At 42.6% G+C, this 13,858-nt stretch overlaps 1 protein-coding gene across 1 annotated transcript; it reads right to left on the minus strand.

Annotated features, from left to right (window-relative positions):
* Positions 1 to 855: 855 nt before the first annotated feature.
* zbtb7c (zinc finger and BTB domain containing 7C) lies at positions 856 to 10,305 on the minus strand. The gene is made up of 5 exons (XM_079552316.1): positions 9,931 to 10,305; positions 3,903 to 4,420; positions 3,605 to 3,785; positions 2,312 to 2,955; positions 856 to 1,763 (listed from the first exon to the last, which is right to left on the minus strand). Exons 2-5 carry the CDS (start codon positions 4,397 to 4,399, stop codon positions 1,148 to 1,150), a joined length of 1,938 nt encoding a protein of 645 aa, XP_079408442.1. The 5' UTR covers positions 4,400 to 4,420; positions 9,931 to 10,305; the 3' UTR covers positions 856 to 1,147.
* Between the last annotated feature and the right edge of the window lie 3,553 nt (positions 10,306 to 13,858).

A 13,858-nucleotide genomic window follows, 5' to 3' on the forward strand; every position in this document is an offset into this window, starting at 1 on the left:
TACTGTACAATACATAAGTGCAGCATAAGATCATTTTCGAAAGTATCTGCTTTAGTAGTTATTTGGTCTCCCTAAGCAGATGAACAAGTTTCCTTTATGTGTTACGTTCTGTTTCTTTAATTTAAGTTGTTTATTTGAGCATTAAAACAAAACAAGTTACGCTGTATTTGGCTCAAGCTCAAAAGGACTCGGTTGAAACTATTCTTATTGACTTTGTAAACCTGGCTTTTGTCATTAGTGGTAAACCGACTGCTATCTGCGCCCTTTCCATTTAGCTTTTAACTTTTAAAAATGTTATGAAATGTGTATTTCTTTGTGTCAGAGTTTTTCATTTGGCGGTGGAAGTGGATCTGATGCATTTTGAATAAAACATCTCGCCGGGCAGAGTCAACATTTAGTGTCTTTATAAAACAGATTTGCAAAATATAGCCAAGGCTCATTCATTTAAATATGCATAAATAGCAAGAAAATACTTTCCCATTTCAATTCAAATAATTTCAAACAGCTTTATGTACATCAATGATTACTGAAAAGCATATGAAAAATTAAACACAAGCTTATGCAGCTAAAGCAACTTTTGATTAGAATTATACACATCTGTAAAACACACACTGTCATCATAAACAATAAAACAAATCTTATTCAAGTCAGTGAAGCAGTAGACATCTTTGGATGAAATTCTCAGAGTCATTGAAAAGTCATGTTTTACATGAACAACACGACTGTAAACACCAGCGTGGCAGTTTAGGTCTATGTACAATATAGTGCAGACAAGAGCTTGAATCAGGAAAGGCTGTTAAAGTACTTAACACATTATCTGTTTTGTGTACATTCAATGCCTGAAGGAGATTTTTTATTTTTTTCAACTGTTTACCAAGCATTTGTTCTGCATAGGTGCAGGGTCCTCTTTGTGGCAGATGTTAATTCTAATACTATGATTGTAATTACACCTGCCTTGACTAAGGACAGATGCTATCAGTTTATAAAAGTAAGTAAACATGACATCCGGCAAGCATTCAAAGTGCTTTCTTGAAAACGTGTTGTAGCACTGCTTTGGCAGCAGTTTTTCTTTTTTTTTTATGTTCTTGGTTACTTTGTTTCTAAAAGGTGCTTGAGCTCCTGCGAGCAGATTTCAAATGTACACTGTTCATTTGGCTGGCTCTGAAATGGGCGGCGCTCGCTCCAGACTCCTGGTCCAAGGATCCGAGGTTGCATTGTAGAAGGGAGACTGAGACAACATGTCTTCCTCAGAGATGGTGAAGGCGAACATGCCGTGCTGGCGCGCAGCTCTGGGCTTGTGCTCTTGGGGTGGGACAGCTTTCCCTTCTGCTTTGACATTGTCCCGGGTCTCTGGAGCTGATCCCTTAAAGCCGAGACTCCTGATGCCCAGGCCAAGCATCTCTCCCAGTTCATGAGTCTTGACGGCCTGGTACGCTGAGCTCAAACTGCTCTCCTCATAGTGGCCGATGGGGTTTGTGGGTGGACACAGGAAGTTGTTGGGGGGGGTGGACCTCCAAGCAGCTGGCTTGCGCCCCCTGCGAGGGCGGGACACACGGCAGCTCTGCCGCTTGATGTGCCTGTGCAGGTGGTCTGAGCGAGTGAAGCTTTTGTAGCAGTGTTCGCACTGATATGGCCGGACGCCCGTGTGTATTCGCAAGTGATTTTTCAGGTCATAGTTGTGAACAAACTTTGAGTTACAATGGAGGCAGATGTAGGGACGCTCACCCGTGTGCTTCCTCATGTGGATCTTTAATTTGTCCTGCCTGCAAAAAATAAAAGAGAGTCATAAGAATCAGATCATGCACACTTTTTATCAAACAATCAACCCTCTGACACAACCAGGAAACATGTAGTGAATTGTAGGACAGATGAAATTTGATTTAAAAAAAAAAGATTCTCACAAGTTGAGAAATGTTCTTAATTATTTGATGAAACAGGTATTTCACTCAGCTGTTTTACATAGCTATTTAGCGAGGGGAAAAATTGCACCAATAACTTTTATTACAATTGGAGTAAGAAGATGAACACACTAGCCTGTGTTTCGCCATAGTCTGGATACTAAGTTCATTTTACTAGGTTGCCTCAGAAAATGTTCTCTCTTTCAGGTTTGTGTGCTCAAAAATGTAGACAGAACCCTGACAATGAAACAGGATGTTGTTGGTGATAAAGACCTAATGAGAGGGGCTTTCCACCTATACAGCCCTTTGATATTTAGATAAAGTGCATAGAAACAGGTTTTTTCCATCAGCTCTGGTGTTTCCGAGCAGCTGCATGTTTTACATAACCATCAGAACAGAGAGTGGCTCAGTACCTGGTGAAGCGGACTTCACAGATAGTACACATGTAGGGCTTTTCTCCCGTGTGCGTCCTCATGTGCCGGGGCAGTTTCCCAGCTCCTTGGATGACTTTGTTGCAGATGGGACATTGCTGTGAGGCTTTGGGCTTCATCTTCCTCTCCTCCTCCAGCTGCCAGGGGGGTAATAGTGCCCCCAGGTGGGACGCAGAGCTCAGAAAGTTCAAGTATGACCGGAAGTCTGCCTCGTCCTTGATCTGACCTAAAGCATGCCCCTCTGCTGCCACTGATCCTTGACCATTAAACTCTTTCATGAAGTCACCGTGGAGTAATGTGGGAGGGACTTCCTCTTTCATCTCCTCTTTGATGACCTCTCGTTTGACAGCGAGGTCTAGGGGCCGGGCACTCTCATGGGCAGCAGCAGTAGTAGGATAGGAGTTGGGTCTGCCCAGAGGGGATGGTCCTGAGTGTGGATGGCGGCCGGGGTCTAAAAATTGTTGTGGGAAACCAGGGAACTCTGCAGCCCAAACAGAGGGGTAGAAACCTGGCAGTAGAGGGGAGAAGTTGGGCCTTCTGTCCAGTGTGGAAATCCGTGGGTACAGCCCCTCCTGAAGCAAAGATTCAATGGAGAAGTCCTTCAGCGAGCGGCCTTCGAGACTCTCCTGAAATCAGACAAGCAGAGAAATACTCAATTTCCAATTTCACTCTCAACGTGTTGTTATCGGCTTATCTTAGAAACTCTCATGTGTCGTTACGCTGCTATTGCACAGAAGAGTTATAGCAATATTTATTCCAAACCTGTGTACATCTTATCATATTTCTGGAATCTTAAGCTTTTAGTTGCACACTGTTGTGAGAGTATTGACAAAAGCTCTTAAGACATACATCTGATCAATGTGGATGCGAGTGACCGTAGTAGGATGAGTGAGAATTATATTTTCTTAAGTAGTATAGTGTAGTTGTTATAGCAATATATTTTTTGTATCAATAAGAGCGAAAGAAAATAATAATGGTGACCTTTTTTCCCATTACCTCTTTTGTCAAGTATTATTTTTTTTAAATGTATTGTCAGACAAGAATTCATTGAAATAGTGCACCAAAATAAATAAAAACAAACGTACGAGCTTCGGTGTATCCAACCCAAAATGTTGGCCTGGAGCTGGGATAAAACAGTAGCCTGTATCTTCTACTAATGTTATACAGTAGTGATGTTTGATTTTTTTTCTTATATATTTACTTTTTCATTTCGTTTTTTCCTTGTGACGAGTTCATGGCTCCACCTCAGACAGTTCCGTGCTACAGAAACCGTACCTGTTTGCCCGCGATGTTGTCCGGAGACTGAGACTGCAGCTGCGGCCGGTATGAGGAGGTGGTGGGAGGGGGTGAGGAGCCTGTCCCGGATGGCGTCTGTTCCCCTCTGCTTTCGGATGACCTCATGGATCGGTCGCTCGTGTCGTCCTCCTCATCCTGCTCATCCTTCCTCGAGCTCGGGCTGCACCATAAGAGAAAGACATACTATATTCCACAACTGTCTTCTTTGCTAAACCAAGACATTTAAAGAAGACCTCAGGGATTTGACGCTGTATTATTTGTGATATGGACGTCCTACCTCGACCCCATGTCCTCCTCTTCCTCCTCCTCATCCTCCTCTTCGTCTTCCTCTGCCTCCTCTTCCTCCTCTCTCCCCCCACCGCCTCCACTGTCCAGAATCTCCAGGCACACGTTGATGATGCAGGGGATCTCCAGCATCTGCGCCGCGCTGAGGATCTCTTTGACGTTGGACGTGGTGACGGTCAGCGTGGAGGTGTAGGCGAAGTCCAGGATGGCCGTGAGGGACTCAGGAGCCACAAAGTCAATCTCGTACACCGCCGCTGCATGGTGGGACGGGTCTCCTCCGTCTGTTGTGGCCACGGTGAAGAGTTTCTTGAAGTACTGGCTGCAGGCGGCCAGGACGGAGCGATGGGTGCGGTATTCCTGGTCCCGCACGATGAGCACCACGTCACACAGCAGGCCGTTCCGCCGCTGCTCGTTCAGGCTGCACAGGACGTCACTGCTGTGGTTCGGGAAGGGGATCCCGATCAGGTCCTCCTCTGTGTGGTGCACCATGGTTCTGGTTTTGAAGTTTCACTGAACAGAATTAGTTTGTTTTTAGAATAGAACGAATTTCACACACAAAGCAGTTGTGCATTATTATGGACCAACATGCATTCACACACATATGGTAACAAAGACAAAAGGGTTTCGTTGAAAATTATCCTGGGCATATTTTGCATAGAATTGAACTGAAATTTTCATTCATAGATGGATTTCCACACACCAATTGTGGATTTGATTACAGAGGCTTCCAATTGAAACTAGCAAATTAGGATTTGATTATTTATGTGAAATAAAGTGCTCTGAAACAACAAAATAGCCTGTTTACATTGGGATTTATCCTCCATAAAAAGCTGCTAACCCTGTCAGATGGAAGCGACTTTATTTGTGTAGCGCCTTTCACAGACTTGGTCACAGCGCGGTCTGTAGCTCAGACCTCTGCAACAAATGATTCTGGTATTCGTTTTGTGGTTCACATTCCAGTCTCCTCTCTAATGGAAATTCGTTTCAAATGTGTGAATGATTTCTATTTTAAAAAGTAAATCACAAATATACTCGCAATGTTGAATAGAAAAAATGCTCTTATAGTCCTGTTCACTATGTTTAGATTTCTGCTGTTTGGGATTTCCTTTGAGAGAATAAAAACTGTATATTTTTGTAAACCTTATGGCAACAAACAATGTTTCCATTTGCCCTTGTCATTTAGTAAAATTGTGCAATTATACCATTTTTCCATTAGAGTAAATGGGGAGTTCTGGTCATCGCTACGGCAATTCCAAGACACGCATGACAAGGGTTTCATTGACTTTTTTGACTGGAACGACCAAATGGAACTTTCTGCCAAATTTCGTCAATTTCCACCAAACTACGTTTTTTACTCCCCATAAAAATGTTATCATCACTATCATCACACCTTTTTTTTTTTACATATGGAAACATTGTCTTTCTGATTTCTTAATTAATAATATTTATTCAAAAAGTGAATAGTGAACCGGACTATTAGTCATTTTCCAGCCCTACTTTTGCCAGTTTGAGGATGTAACACTAAGTTTGTATTCAGTAAAAATATGAAGCTCTCTATTCACATTTTGGTGATGTATTTATTGCATTAAGAAGAGATGTATTTTCTTAACCAGTGTAGAAGAAAATATCGGCTCCGACCTTGGCTATCTGGATTCGATGAATTGTGGCGACATGTTTATGCTGTGAATGAGGAAAGCTGAAAATGCGTCGTGAGGTTAAAAAAACTCGAGGAGTTGGTGACGAGCGCCGTAGCAGCTGGGTCGCTCTCCACCACCTCCCTTTTTTCTTTATTGATATTTTTTGCGATGATTCTACCACAATGAGTGACAGTTTGGCTTTATTAAAATATACTGTGGGTTTGCTTGTTGGTGTGCCATCTGTGCAGTAAAGGCAACAAGTGGTAAATACAGCATGCCTGAGCAAACATCGCCTGGGCTAATATTTATTCTCAAATGTGCTATCACTTTCTTCACTGTAGGAAAGTGTTGCAATTGTTGAGAACACAGGCTGTAAATTAAAAAAAATCAACCACAATTTAGTTTAATAACGTACTTAATGTAATGCAGCAGTGGCATGAATATATCTGATCTCTCAGTGATGCTTCTTTACATCTTATATATTTCTCCAAATGTTTTAATGGATGTGGGATGGTAGAGCTCACTTTTATTAATATGATTTCTGTTTTTACAGGGAGTCAAGTGCAGCGATGCATGAACCGTGCAGTGTGAAATGGCAAGACAACAAAAGCAGGTCAGATCGCACCCATGCCAGACATTGTATCCTGTCAGAATGCTTAGATCACACTTTTACCTTATCTACACAGTTTATTAGACTGCCTGCAGTGTGAAAACAAAAACCTTTGACTAAATTTTCCTTTTTTTTATTTTTTACTTCTCTTCATTCTCCTCTGCTGACTGGATCGCCACCTGTTGATTCACTGCGCTGTTGTTTACTGTGATAAAACTTCCTTTGGCGAAGTGCTCATTCATTCACGTCTATGAATAGAGCTTCCAGTTCGGAGTCCGCACTTGGTGGTCACCGAAGGCATGTGCAGATAAATACTTTGAAGCCGGCCCCACTGGCCACAAGCTGCATTGTTGACTGCCTCAAAATGGGCCAGGGTAAGAAACCATAAGTACACACGCACACACACACACGCACACACACACACACACTGCCCGGCCAGAGAGTTTTTGTCCTGAAATGTGCGGCAAAAAAAAAAAAAAAGGAACCAAGAATCTAGACAATCCTATAGTTCACCTGCAGGTATACGTCTCAGATACCAATCTCCCATGTAGTTTATTCTTGTCTGCTCTGTTGCTAGGTAACAGTTGCTATGTTCATCCCAATGATACAGACTGGACATAATTAAGATAATCTTTACAAGAGGCAGAGGCTACAGGCTATAGATCAAGCTTTGTATTCAAGAGATTGGAACAGAGCAAATTTAAGATTAGCAAAAGTTCAGATTTACAGCGGCTTGAACGCGTAATCTAAAATAGCGCAGCGCGGAAGTTCTTGAACTTTTCACACCAAGTGCCATCTCAGAAAACACATCCAATTTAAATGGCTTATAAAACGTCGAATTACCCATGACCCTGAGTATCACTTGAAGCCCGGGTGCCACTAGTTTGAGGAGTCCCTGGCACCACATGGATGGAGCCCCTTCACACAAACTAAATAATTAGGTCCCTTTCTTACTTATTTCACACTGCAGGAGGGCCATGAAAACCGAAAGTCTGCGTGAGAAAGAGAGAGAATCTTCAGCCATAGATCAGATGGCCCTAGAAGTTCCCTAACAGGTTGCACAAACACCAGCTCAGGGGCCGCTCCCTGTAAGAGCCTGCCAAGACAAACAATAGCGCCAATCTCTGAACAACGGGGGATAGGAGAGAGTGTGTGAGCGACTGGGAGGGCCCGCTAACCCGCTGTCATCCCACCCACTCTATGAAGTAGGACTGGACACGTGCTGCTGGTGCCGTTTGTTGTACGAGTGGCCCAGCAGTGGAGGAGGACCACACCCCCTCTATCCTGGTTCCCACTGTTTGCTCGCCGCTAGGAGCTCTTACAGCAGCCTGCCCCTTAATTACAGCATGAAGAGAGGATCTAAGAAGGATGTGCCACATAGACGGGCTGGATGAGGAGGAGGGCACGGCTTTCTCACCACAAGGACCCGGAGCTTTTCACCAGCCAAACAACACTTAACCCTTTTCCCGCCCACCTACCCATCCCACAAAAGAGTCAGGGTGGGGTGCCTTCAGACAGCGTATTTAGAACTACTCTTTAAGATATTTTTGGAGAAGTTCTTAAATCTAACTTACTGTCATCAACTTGTCGTGGTGGTAAAGTTGTGTTTAAGCAGGAGCACCAGTCCATCTTTGTCTCCAAAATTCGACCTGCCTTCACGACAATATGCGAAAAGACGAAAAGATATGAACGTGACCAGTTACGCTGGTGTCCCTCGCTGCCAGTACTGGTTCTGTCTCCTCTCATGCCACACTTAGTCATCAACACTTTCAACTCAGCACTCCCACCCCAAATTATGTGTCACCTCTATTCACTGTCCTCTTTTGCCCAGAACTGGATTTCGGGCCATGCAGAGCCATGAGCAGCCGCGGCGCCCTGCTCCTCTCCCTAATAATTGAGGTGCACTCCTCGCTCTGCAGCTGGATCATTATGCCCCAAGTGCAGGGCTACCTCGTCCCTAGCCCTGACCGCTCAGGCCACAAATCAGTAGCTAATGTCCATCCCAGCCCTTGTCAGAGACAGACACTCATTTGGCCTGTAAGCTGTTACAGCTAAAGCCTAGTTTATCCCTGTCAGGCCGCAGCATGCACCTGACCCACAAGCTAAATCACCAGCTCCAAAGTTTGGTGCTGTCACCCACTGCCCATTGCAAACACCTGCTAAACAGCTGTCACACACCCACAATTGCATGGACAATAATTTAGAGTATTGACAGGCGAGATTCTGACCCTTATTAGGGGAAGACATTTATTCGAGGCCGTGTGCAGTAGTCCATTATCTGCTGTGGAACAGTGCGACTGTGTGCAGAGCATACACTCTTTAAATGACTTTTTACACTGAGAACAACTGTCTGGGGTCATATGTGGCTAATAGCCAAACTTAATTTAATTGCTGTCAATTAGTGGAGCCAAACCTGTGTATATCAATCTCTACAATAATTATAGTGCAATGTCACAACCAAATTGCAGCATTTAAGAGCAGAGTTTCTACAGCGTAGTCAAGCTGACTGAGAATCGCTGGTCATCTCGGATGTGTCCCTGTGGATTATAATGTTTGTACTAACCAGGTGTCCAGAATGCAGCAATTCAGGCAATAATTAAAACTATATTCTTTGTAAGTTATATGTTTTCTCCTTTTCAAACTCTATTTAAGATCAGTCAGGGCTTCTATTGTCATTATTTGTCTTTTAATTTCAGCCAATAAAATAAACACATTTGTTTTTATAATTACCATTAGTAAGCTTGGACAAACTGGAGCCAATGCACCTGCCTTTTTAAGTGCCATCTCACAACTACACATCATTATTTCTCTTCTCCCAATAGAAAACAAAAGTTTTAACATTACTATGTTAGTAACATTTTTATCTATCACGTTTTGAAATATTTTCTCACTGTAAGTTTATCAATTTAGAATGCACAATATCCCTAAATACAACAGTGTTTTCCTAACACAGAAACAAACTTTGTTCATTTTGATTGCTTTATTTACTGTATTTGTGCAGTTAAAAATATTCTGTTTATCTTTGGATGCGGTTAATCTAATTGCATTACAAAATAATGTCAACGCGGACGGACCACGCTGTCATGTCCTTATTATACGTTTAGCACAATGTGAGATAATTCATATATATTAAACTGCACAATACAAAATATTTTTCACTTGAGTCACTGACTGATTAGACCTTAAAAACATGTTATAATGCCTGATTGTAACAGCATGAGGTCAGGTATCTAAAAAAAACCACACAAACAAGTCATAATTTAGAGCTCAAGTTCCAATCCAAAACATGTTTTTATCATTGAGACGCAGAAACATCTTTAACACTGATGAAGTTCTGTTGTTATCTAGCATTTACTGAACGCAGGTATGAATAAAAAGAATACTTGCACTATTTTGGAAAAAGACGTTACTTAATTTGTAAAATATTGATGTAGAAGTTTTCTGTTAAATAATTACAATATAATGCAAGAATAAATTATATTAAACTAAACATTTTATCACGCACATGTTCACACCAGTCTGGCCTTTTTGACCTCAGACAATACTGCTCCATCTGCACTGTTCAATTCAATAAATAACTTTGTTTAAAAAATTTACAAGTTTTCAAGTGTCAAGACACACACAAATAACCCGGTTTGTCCCGAAATCTCAAGTGCGTGACCCACACACCCATGTGCGCACTCCCAAACTCTGGCATTCAACCTTCATCCACACATGTCTTGATACGTTTTGCCCAGCATTCCACAGCTTTCAACAGGCTGCGCTCAGCTCACCTTGACTTCGCCGATTCCCCTCACGTGTCTTTGTGTAAGTCCCGTTCGCTGCTCCCCGTGTGACCTCTCACCATCGCCGTGTCTGATGGAATCACAGCTGATTCTGTCTTTGTCTGTCAGTCAGTGCCAGCGGAGAGTCGGTCCATTCAAAAGCCGCCCCACACCGGACACAGCGACGTCTCATTCATAAAAAGCTGAATGTGGAAAGCCGGGAGGGGGATATCCAGCAGTCGGGTAGCTCTGGCTGTTTCGGGTCTGTCTCAGGGCAGTGGAGTTTCGACTGAGCGCTCCTTGTTGTGTGTGGCTCATGAGGCACGAGTCGCGAGTGAGTGAGAAGAAGAAGGGAGGGAGGGCAGCAGCGGCAGCAGCTCTGCACTGGGGAGATGTCGCACCACTAGTTTTTATAGCAGGGTGGGTAGCTGGAAGATAATAATACCCCATCCTCCTACACAACACAAGTTTTAGCGCACTGTGTAATAAGCCCATGGCGCAGAAACCCTCTGATTTGGGTCAGACAAAATGAATTTTTAGTTGTGTTTTGGTGGATTTCATTTTGTTTTTTCTAAAAGGAATGGGCAAGGGGTTGTTTGGGGAGCCGGAGGAGGGTACAAACGGAAATAATGAGGAAAGTTGGTAAGGCTATTCCGTGCACCTCCACCTCCGCTGCCCAGAGATCACATGCACGGAGCTGATGACACAAAAACTTTGTCAAGGTCCTCCGTGTTTTGAGCCCATTCCAGTTCTATACACTGCCACACAACTGTTCACCCCCACATTCATACAGCCGGCACTGAACCTATTTAACCTGTAGCTTCCTTCATTTTTAGTAGCCAGGCCTTCAAAATGCGACAATCTTCACATTTGCGTGTTGTCAGCCCTGGCCTCAACGTCAAATCTCAGAAATATACAGTGAAAATCAGGCAAACCATCACATTTTCCTTTTGTTAGGCGTACTTTGCGAATCGAGGAAAGTGGGGCAACAGGAGAGAGTGAGTTGAACTGGGAAAGCTGATATTTAAAAGCCAAATTAGCGACCCAGAAGCATTGAGTCTAACAGAACAGATATTCTTATTTTCATAATGTCATCTGGCTGATCACTTCCTACATGGCATCACTAAACCACTCCCTTATTGAAATGAGGTGCCCACGACAGGAAGTTTCACAATCGTAATCTGTGGGTGCACCGAGAAGACACTGAGAAAATATGTGTAATACAATCATGTCCTTAGTGTGCAACTTGTCTATATTGTTTTGACTCAAAAGAACAACAATCACATTATCACGAGTCCAAACCTACCATTTACTTCCATTCATAAAGGTAGCACAGCCCGGTGACCATTGTTTGCTCAGCGGTTAGCAAACCTTCCAATCTGAACCAAAATATTTGTGTGTATTTATAAATCTATCCTGAAAATCATAGTATTTCACGGCGAGGAGCTAACCTAGACAAACAAGTGGACACGAGCGTAAGGCAGACAGCTATGTCCACTGCTCTCAGGGGGGAACCAGGGGACCAAAGCTGACCGCAGCCTGGGCCTAGTGGTTTACACTGTTTTGTACAGGGTGAGAGGCCGAGCCAGCTCACTTTGGCATCCCGTATATATAAACAGGGTTAGCCACTAACTGCTCACAGCTCAGCCAGACGGCCAGAAAACAACTGCCGCTATACTGTACCGTGGTCCATCTATGCTCCACACGTCACGGCAGCCATAGCAACTCACTGTAAGTGGCACCTGTACTTTGTATTCTTTTAAACTCTATCACAATTAAACACGTCCCCCATGGTTATTCATTAAAAACGCAACGCCACTTGGTCAATGCTGTGTTTGCAAATAATAATAATGAAATGATGAGGGTAAATGAAAAAATAACGCAATTATTAGCTTAATTATTAGATACAGACGGCATCTCTGAAATCGGCCATATATGGTCATGTTTGAAAACAGATAAGGGGGAAAACAATTTGGGGAAAAATATAAACTTTCTTTAACAAATGCTGAATTATGAATATAGTTTTCTACCAAATAAAGATACAAAGACATGGGGAGGAGCAAAGTGGTTCAGCAGCCCATAATTATATAAAAAAAACGGAGAATGCTAACATGATGCTTCATGTTGTGCCAATGCTAACGCTAGCGCTTGCTACGGCAGCTGTTTTTTCACTTCTACTGAACAATCTGCATCCATATGGACCCAATTTAGACTTGACTTTATTTGTATGTGATAAATAAGTTATATTTTGCCAGAAAATTACTAAAAAGAGTGGAAAAATTGTGTTTCCCAAAATATTCGCCCATATAGAGTTCAGGAAATTCCACGGTTACCATGGAGATCCGCCATCTTTGCAGCTGTTAGCATACATTTCCACAGACAAACATTAGCTAAAAGCAGTATAAAAAGTAGAGTTACTGCTGGTAAAGACATCTAACACACTGTGGTGTCCAAGTGTTTCAATATGAACAATAACTCCAGTATTTTAACTTTTAAAATATCTATTAGTTTACAATTGCTGCTAATCCCATAATGCTTAACGATGTGGCATCTCATTCCTGAACTCTATATGGTCATGTTGAAAGAGTTATGGGGGAGAACAAAACAAAAAATCTTAACTTTCTCTAATTATTCAAAAACAACTTTAACAAATGCAGAATTATTTGTATAGTTTTCACCCAATAAAGATACAAAGTCATGGAGAGGAGCAAAGTGGTTCAACAGCCCATAATTACTTAAATAACAGAGAATGCTAACATTATGCTTTATTTTAGCATCATGCAACATGCTAACACTCGCTAGTGCTAGCTACGGCCGTTTTTCCGCTTCTACTGAACAATCTGCCATGAAAAATATCCATATGGACCCGATTTAGACTTGACTATTCATGTGTGAAAAATAAGTACATATGTGACCAGAAAATGACTAAAAAGAGTGGAAAATTGTGTTCTCTGTTTTCCTGCGCAGTGAAGCCACGCCCCCTTCTATGACAAGATGCCGTCTGTATCTATGCCATTTTCCTCCTGTAATTTAACAGGAAAGTCCTACTGAGATTCAGAGGCAAGGCTGCTGCTAATAAACCCCAGACTCGCTTCGCTGTCCTTGTAATAAAACTTAAAGAAGGAGTTTGTTACGATCAAAGCTTCCGACTGTGGCATCATTTCTTTCTTCTCCAAATGCCTAACTTTCCACTACTCAAATCACCCGAGTGCAAGAAGACAGAGCAGTGTCATGTGTTGAGTCTGTCTGTTGCCCGGTCGGTCTGTCTGACTGGTTGGCATGTGCTGGGTACCTGTTTACCAACACCTGCTGTGCCCAGTGCGCTCTGCGGGCGACACCACCAGATTGGAGCTTTGGAGGGGGCTGGGGGTGTGAACAGTCATTAGATCAAGTTAATATCACAACGACTTTGGATCGTAAAGATAGACACAGTACATAACGCCGTGCCTGCATGTGTGCGATCTGCGAGATGTATCAGTATGCCACATGTCACCGGGCAGTAAGGCGCAAACTGGTGATATACACAGGAGCTGTTTTCAAATCTGCTTTACTTTTTTTTCTTACTAAAATGTTCATCACTGCTTAGTTCAACCTTTGTTTGGTCCTTTATTTAGACCTGGGTCAGGCTGTATCTGTTATTCTTGGTTCCGTCCTGGATCAGATTAGCGTTAATGTGTTCAAAGCTTTACTTTGCAGAACTAAAATGTGTCTGAAAAGAGTCTTAAGCAGGCTTAAACTGGACTCAAAGATAAACAGGGCGTAAACCACGTGAAACAAGAAAAATGTCTACATTAACCTCTTGGGAGGTTAATGTAGTGTAAGGGATATTTCATTTTTGACATAGGGCCGCATTTCCTAGTTATCCAGAGTGTTGCTGATTTATGGAGATATTTTTTTTCATTAGTAGTTTTGGCCCGAAAGCAAAGAATAAAGAAAA

Source organism: Gobius niger, assembly GCF_951799975.1.
Source record: "Gobius niger genome assembly, chromosome: 2".
In the NCBI taxonomy this organism is placed as follows: Eukaryota; Metazoa; Chordata; class Actinopteri; order Gobiiformes; family Gobiidae; genus Gobius; species Gobius niger.

Coding starts and splice junctions, on each gene's coding strand:
- zbtb7c (XM_079552316.1), bottom strand. CDS start 4,399: ATGGTGCACCACACAGAGGAGGACCTGATCGGGATCCCCTTCCCGAAC. Junction 3,786..3,902: donor GAGGAGGACATGGGGTCGAG/GTAGGACGTCCA, acceptor CTTATGGTGCAG/CCCGAGCTCGAGGAAGGATG. Junction 1,764..2,311: donor TGTGAAGTCCGCTTCACCAG/GTACTGAGCCAC, acceptor TATTTTTTGCAG/GCAGGACAAATTAAAGATCC.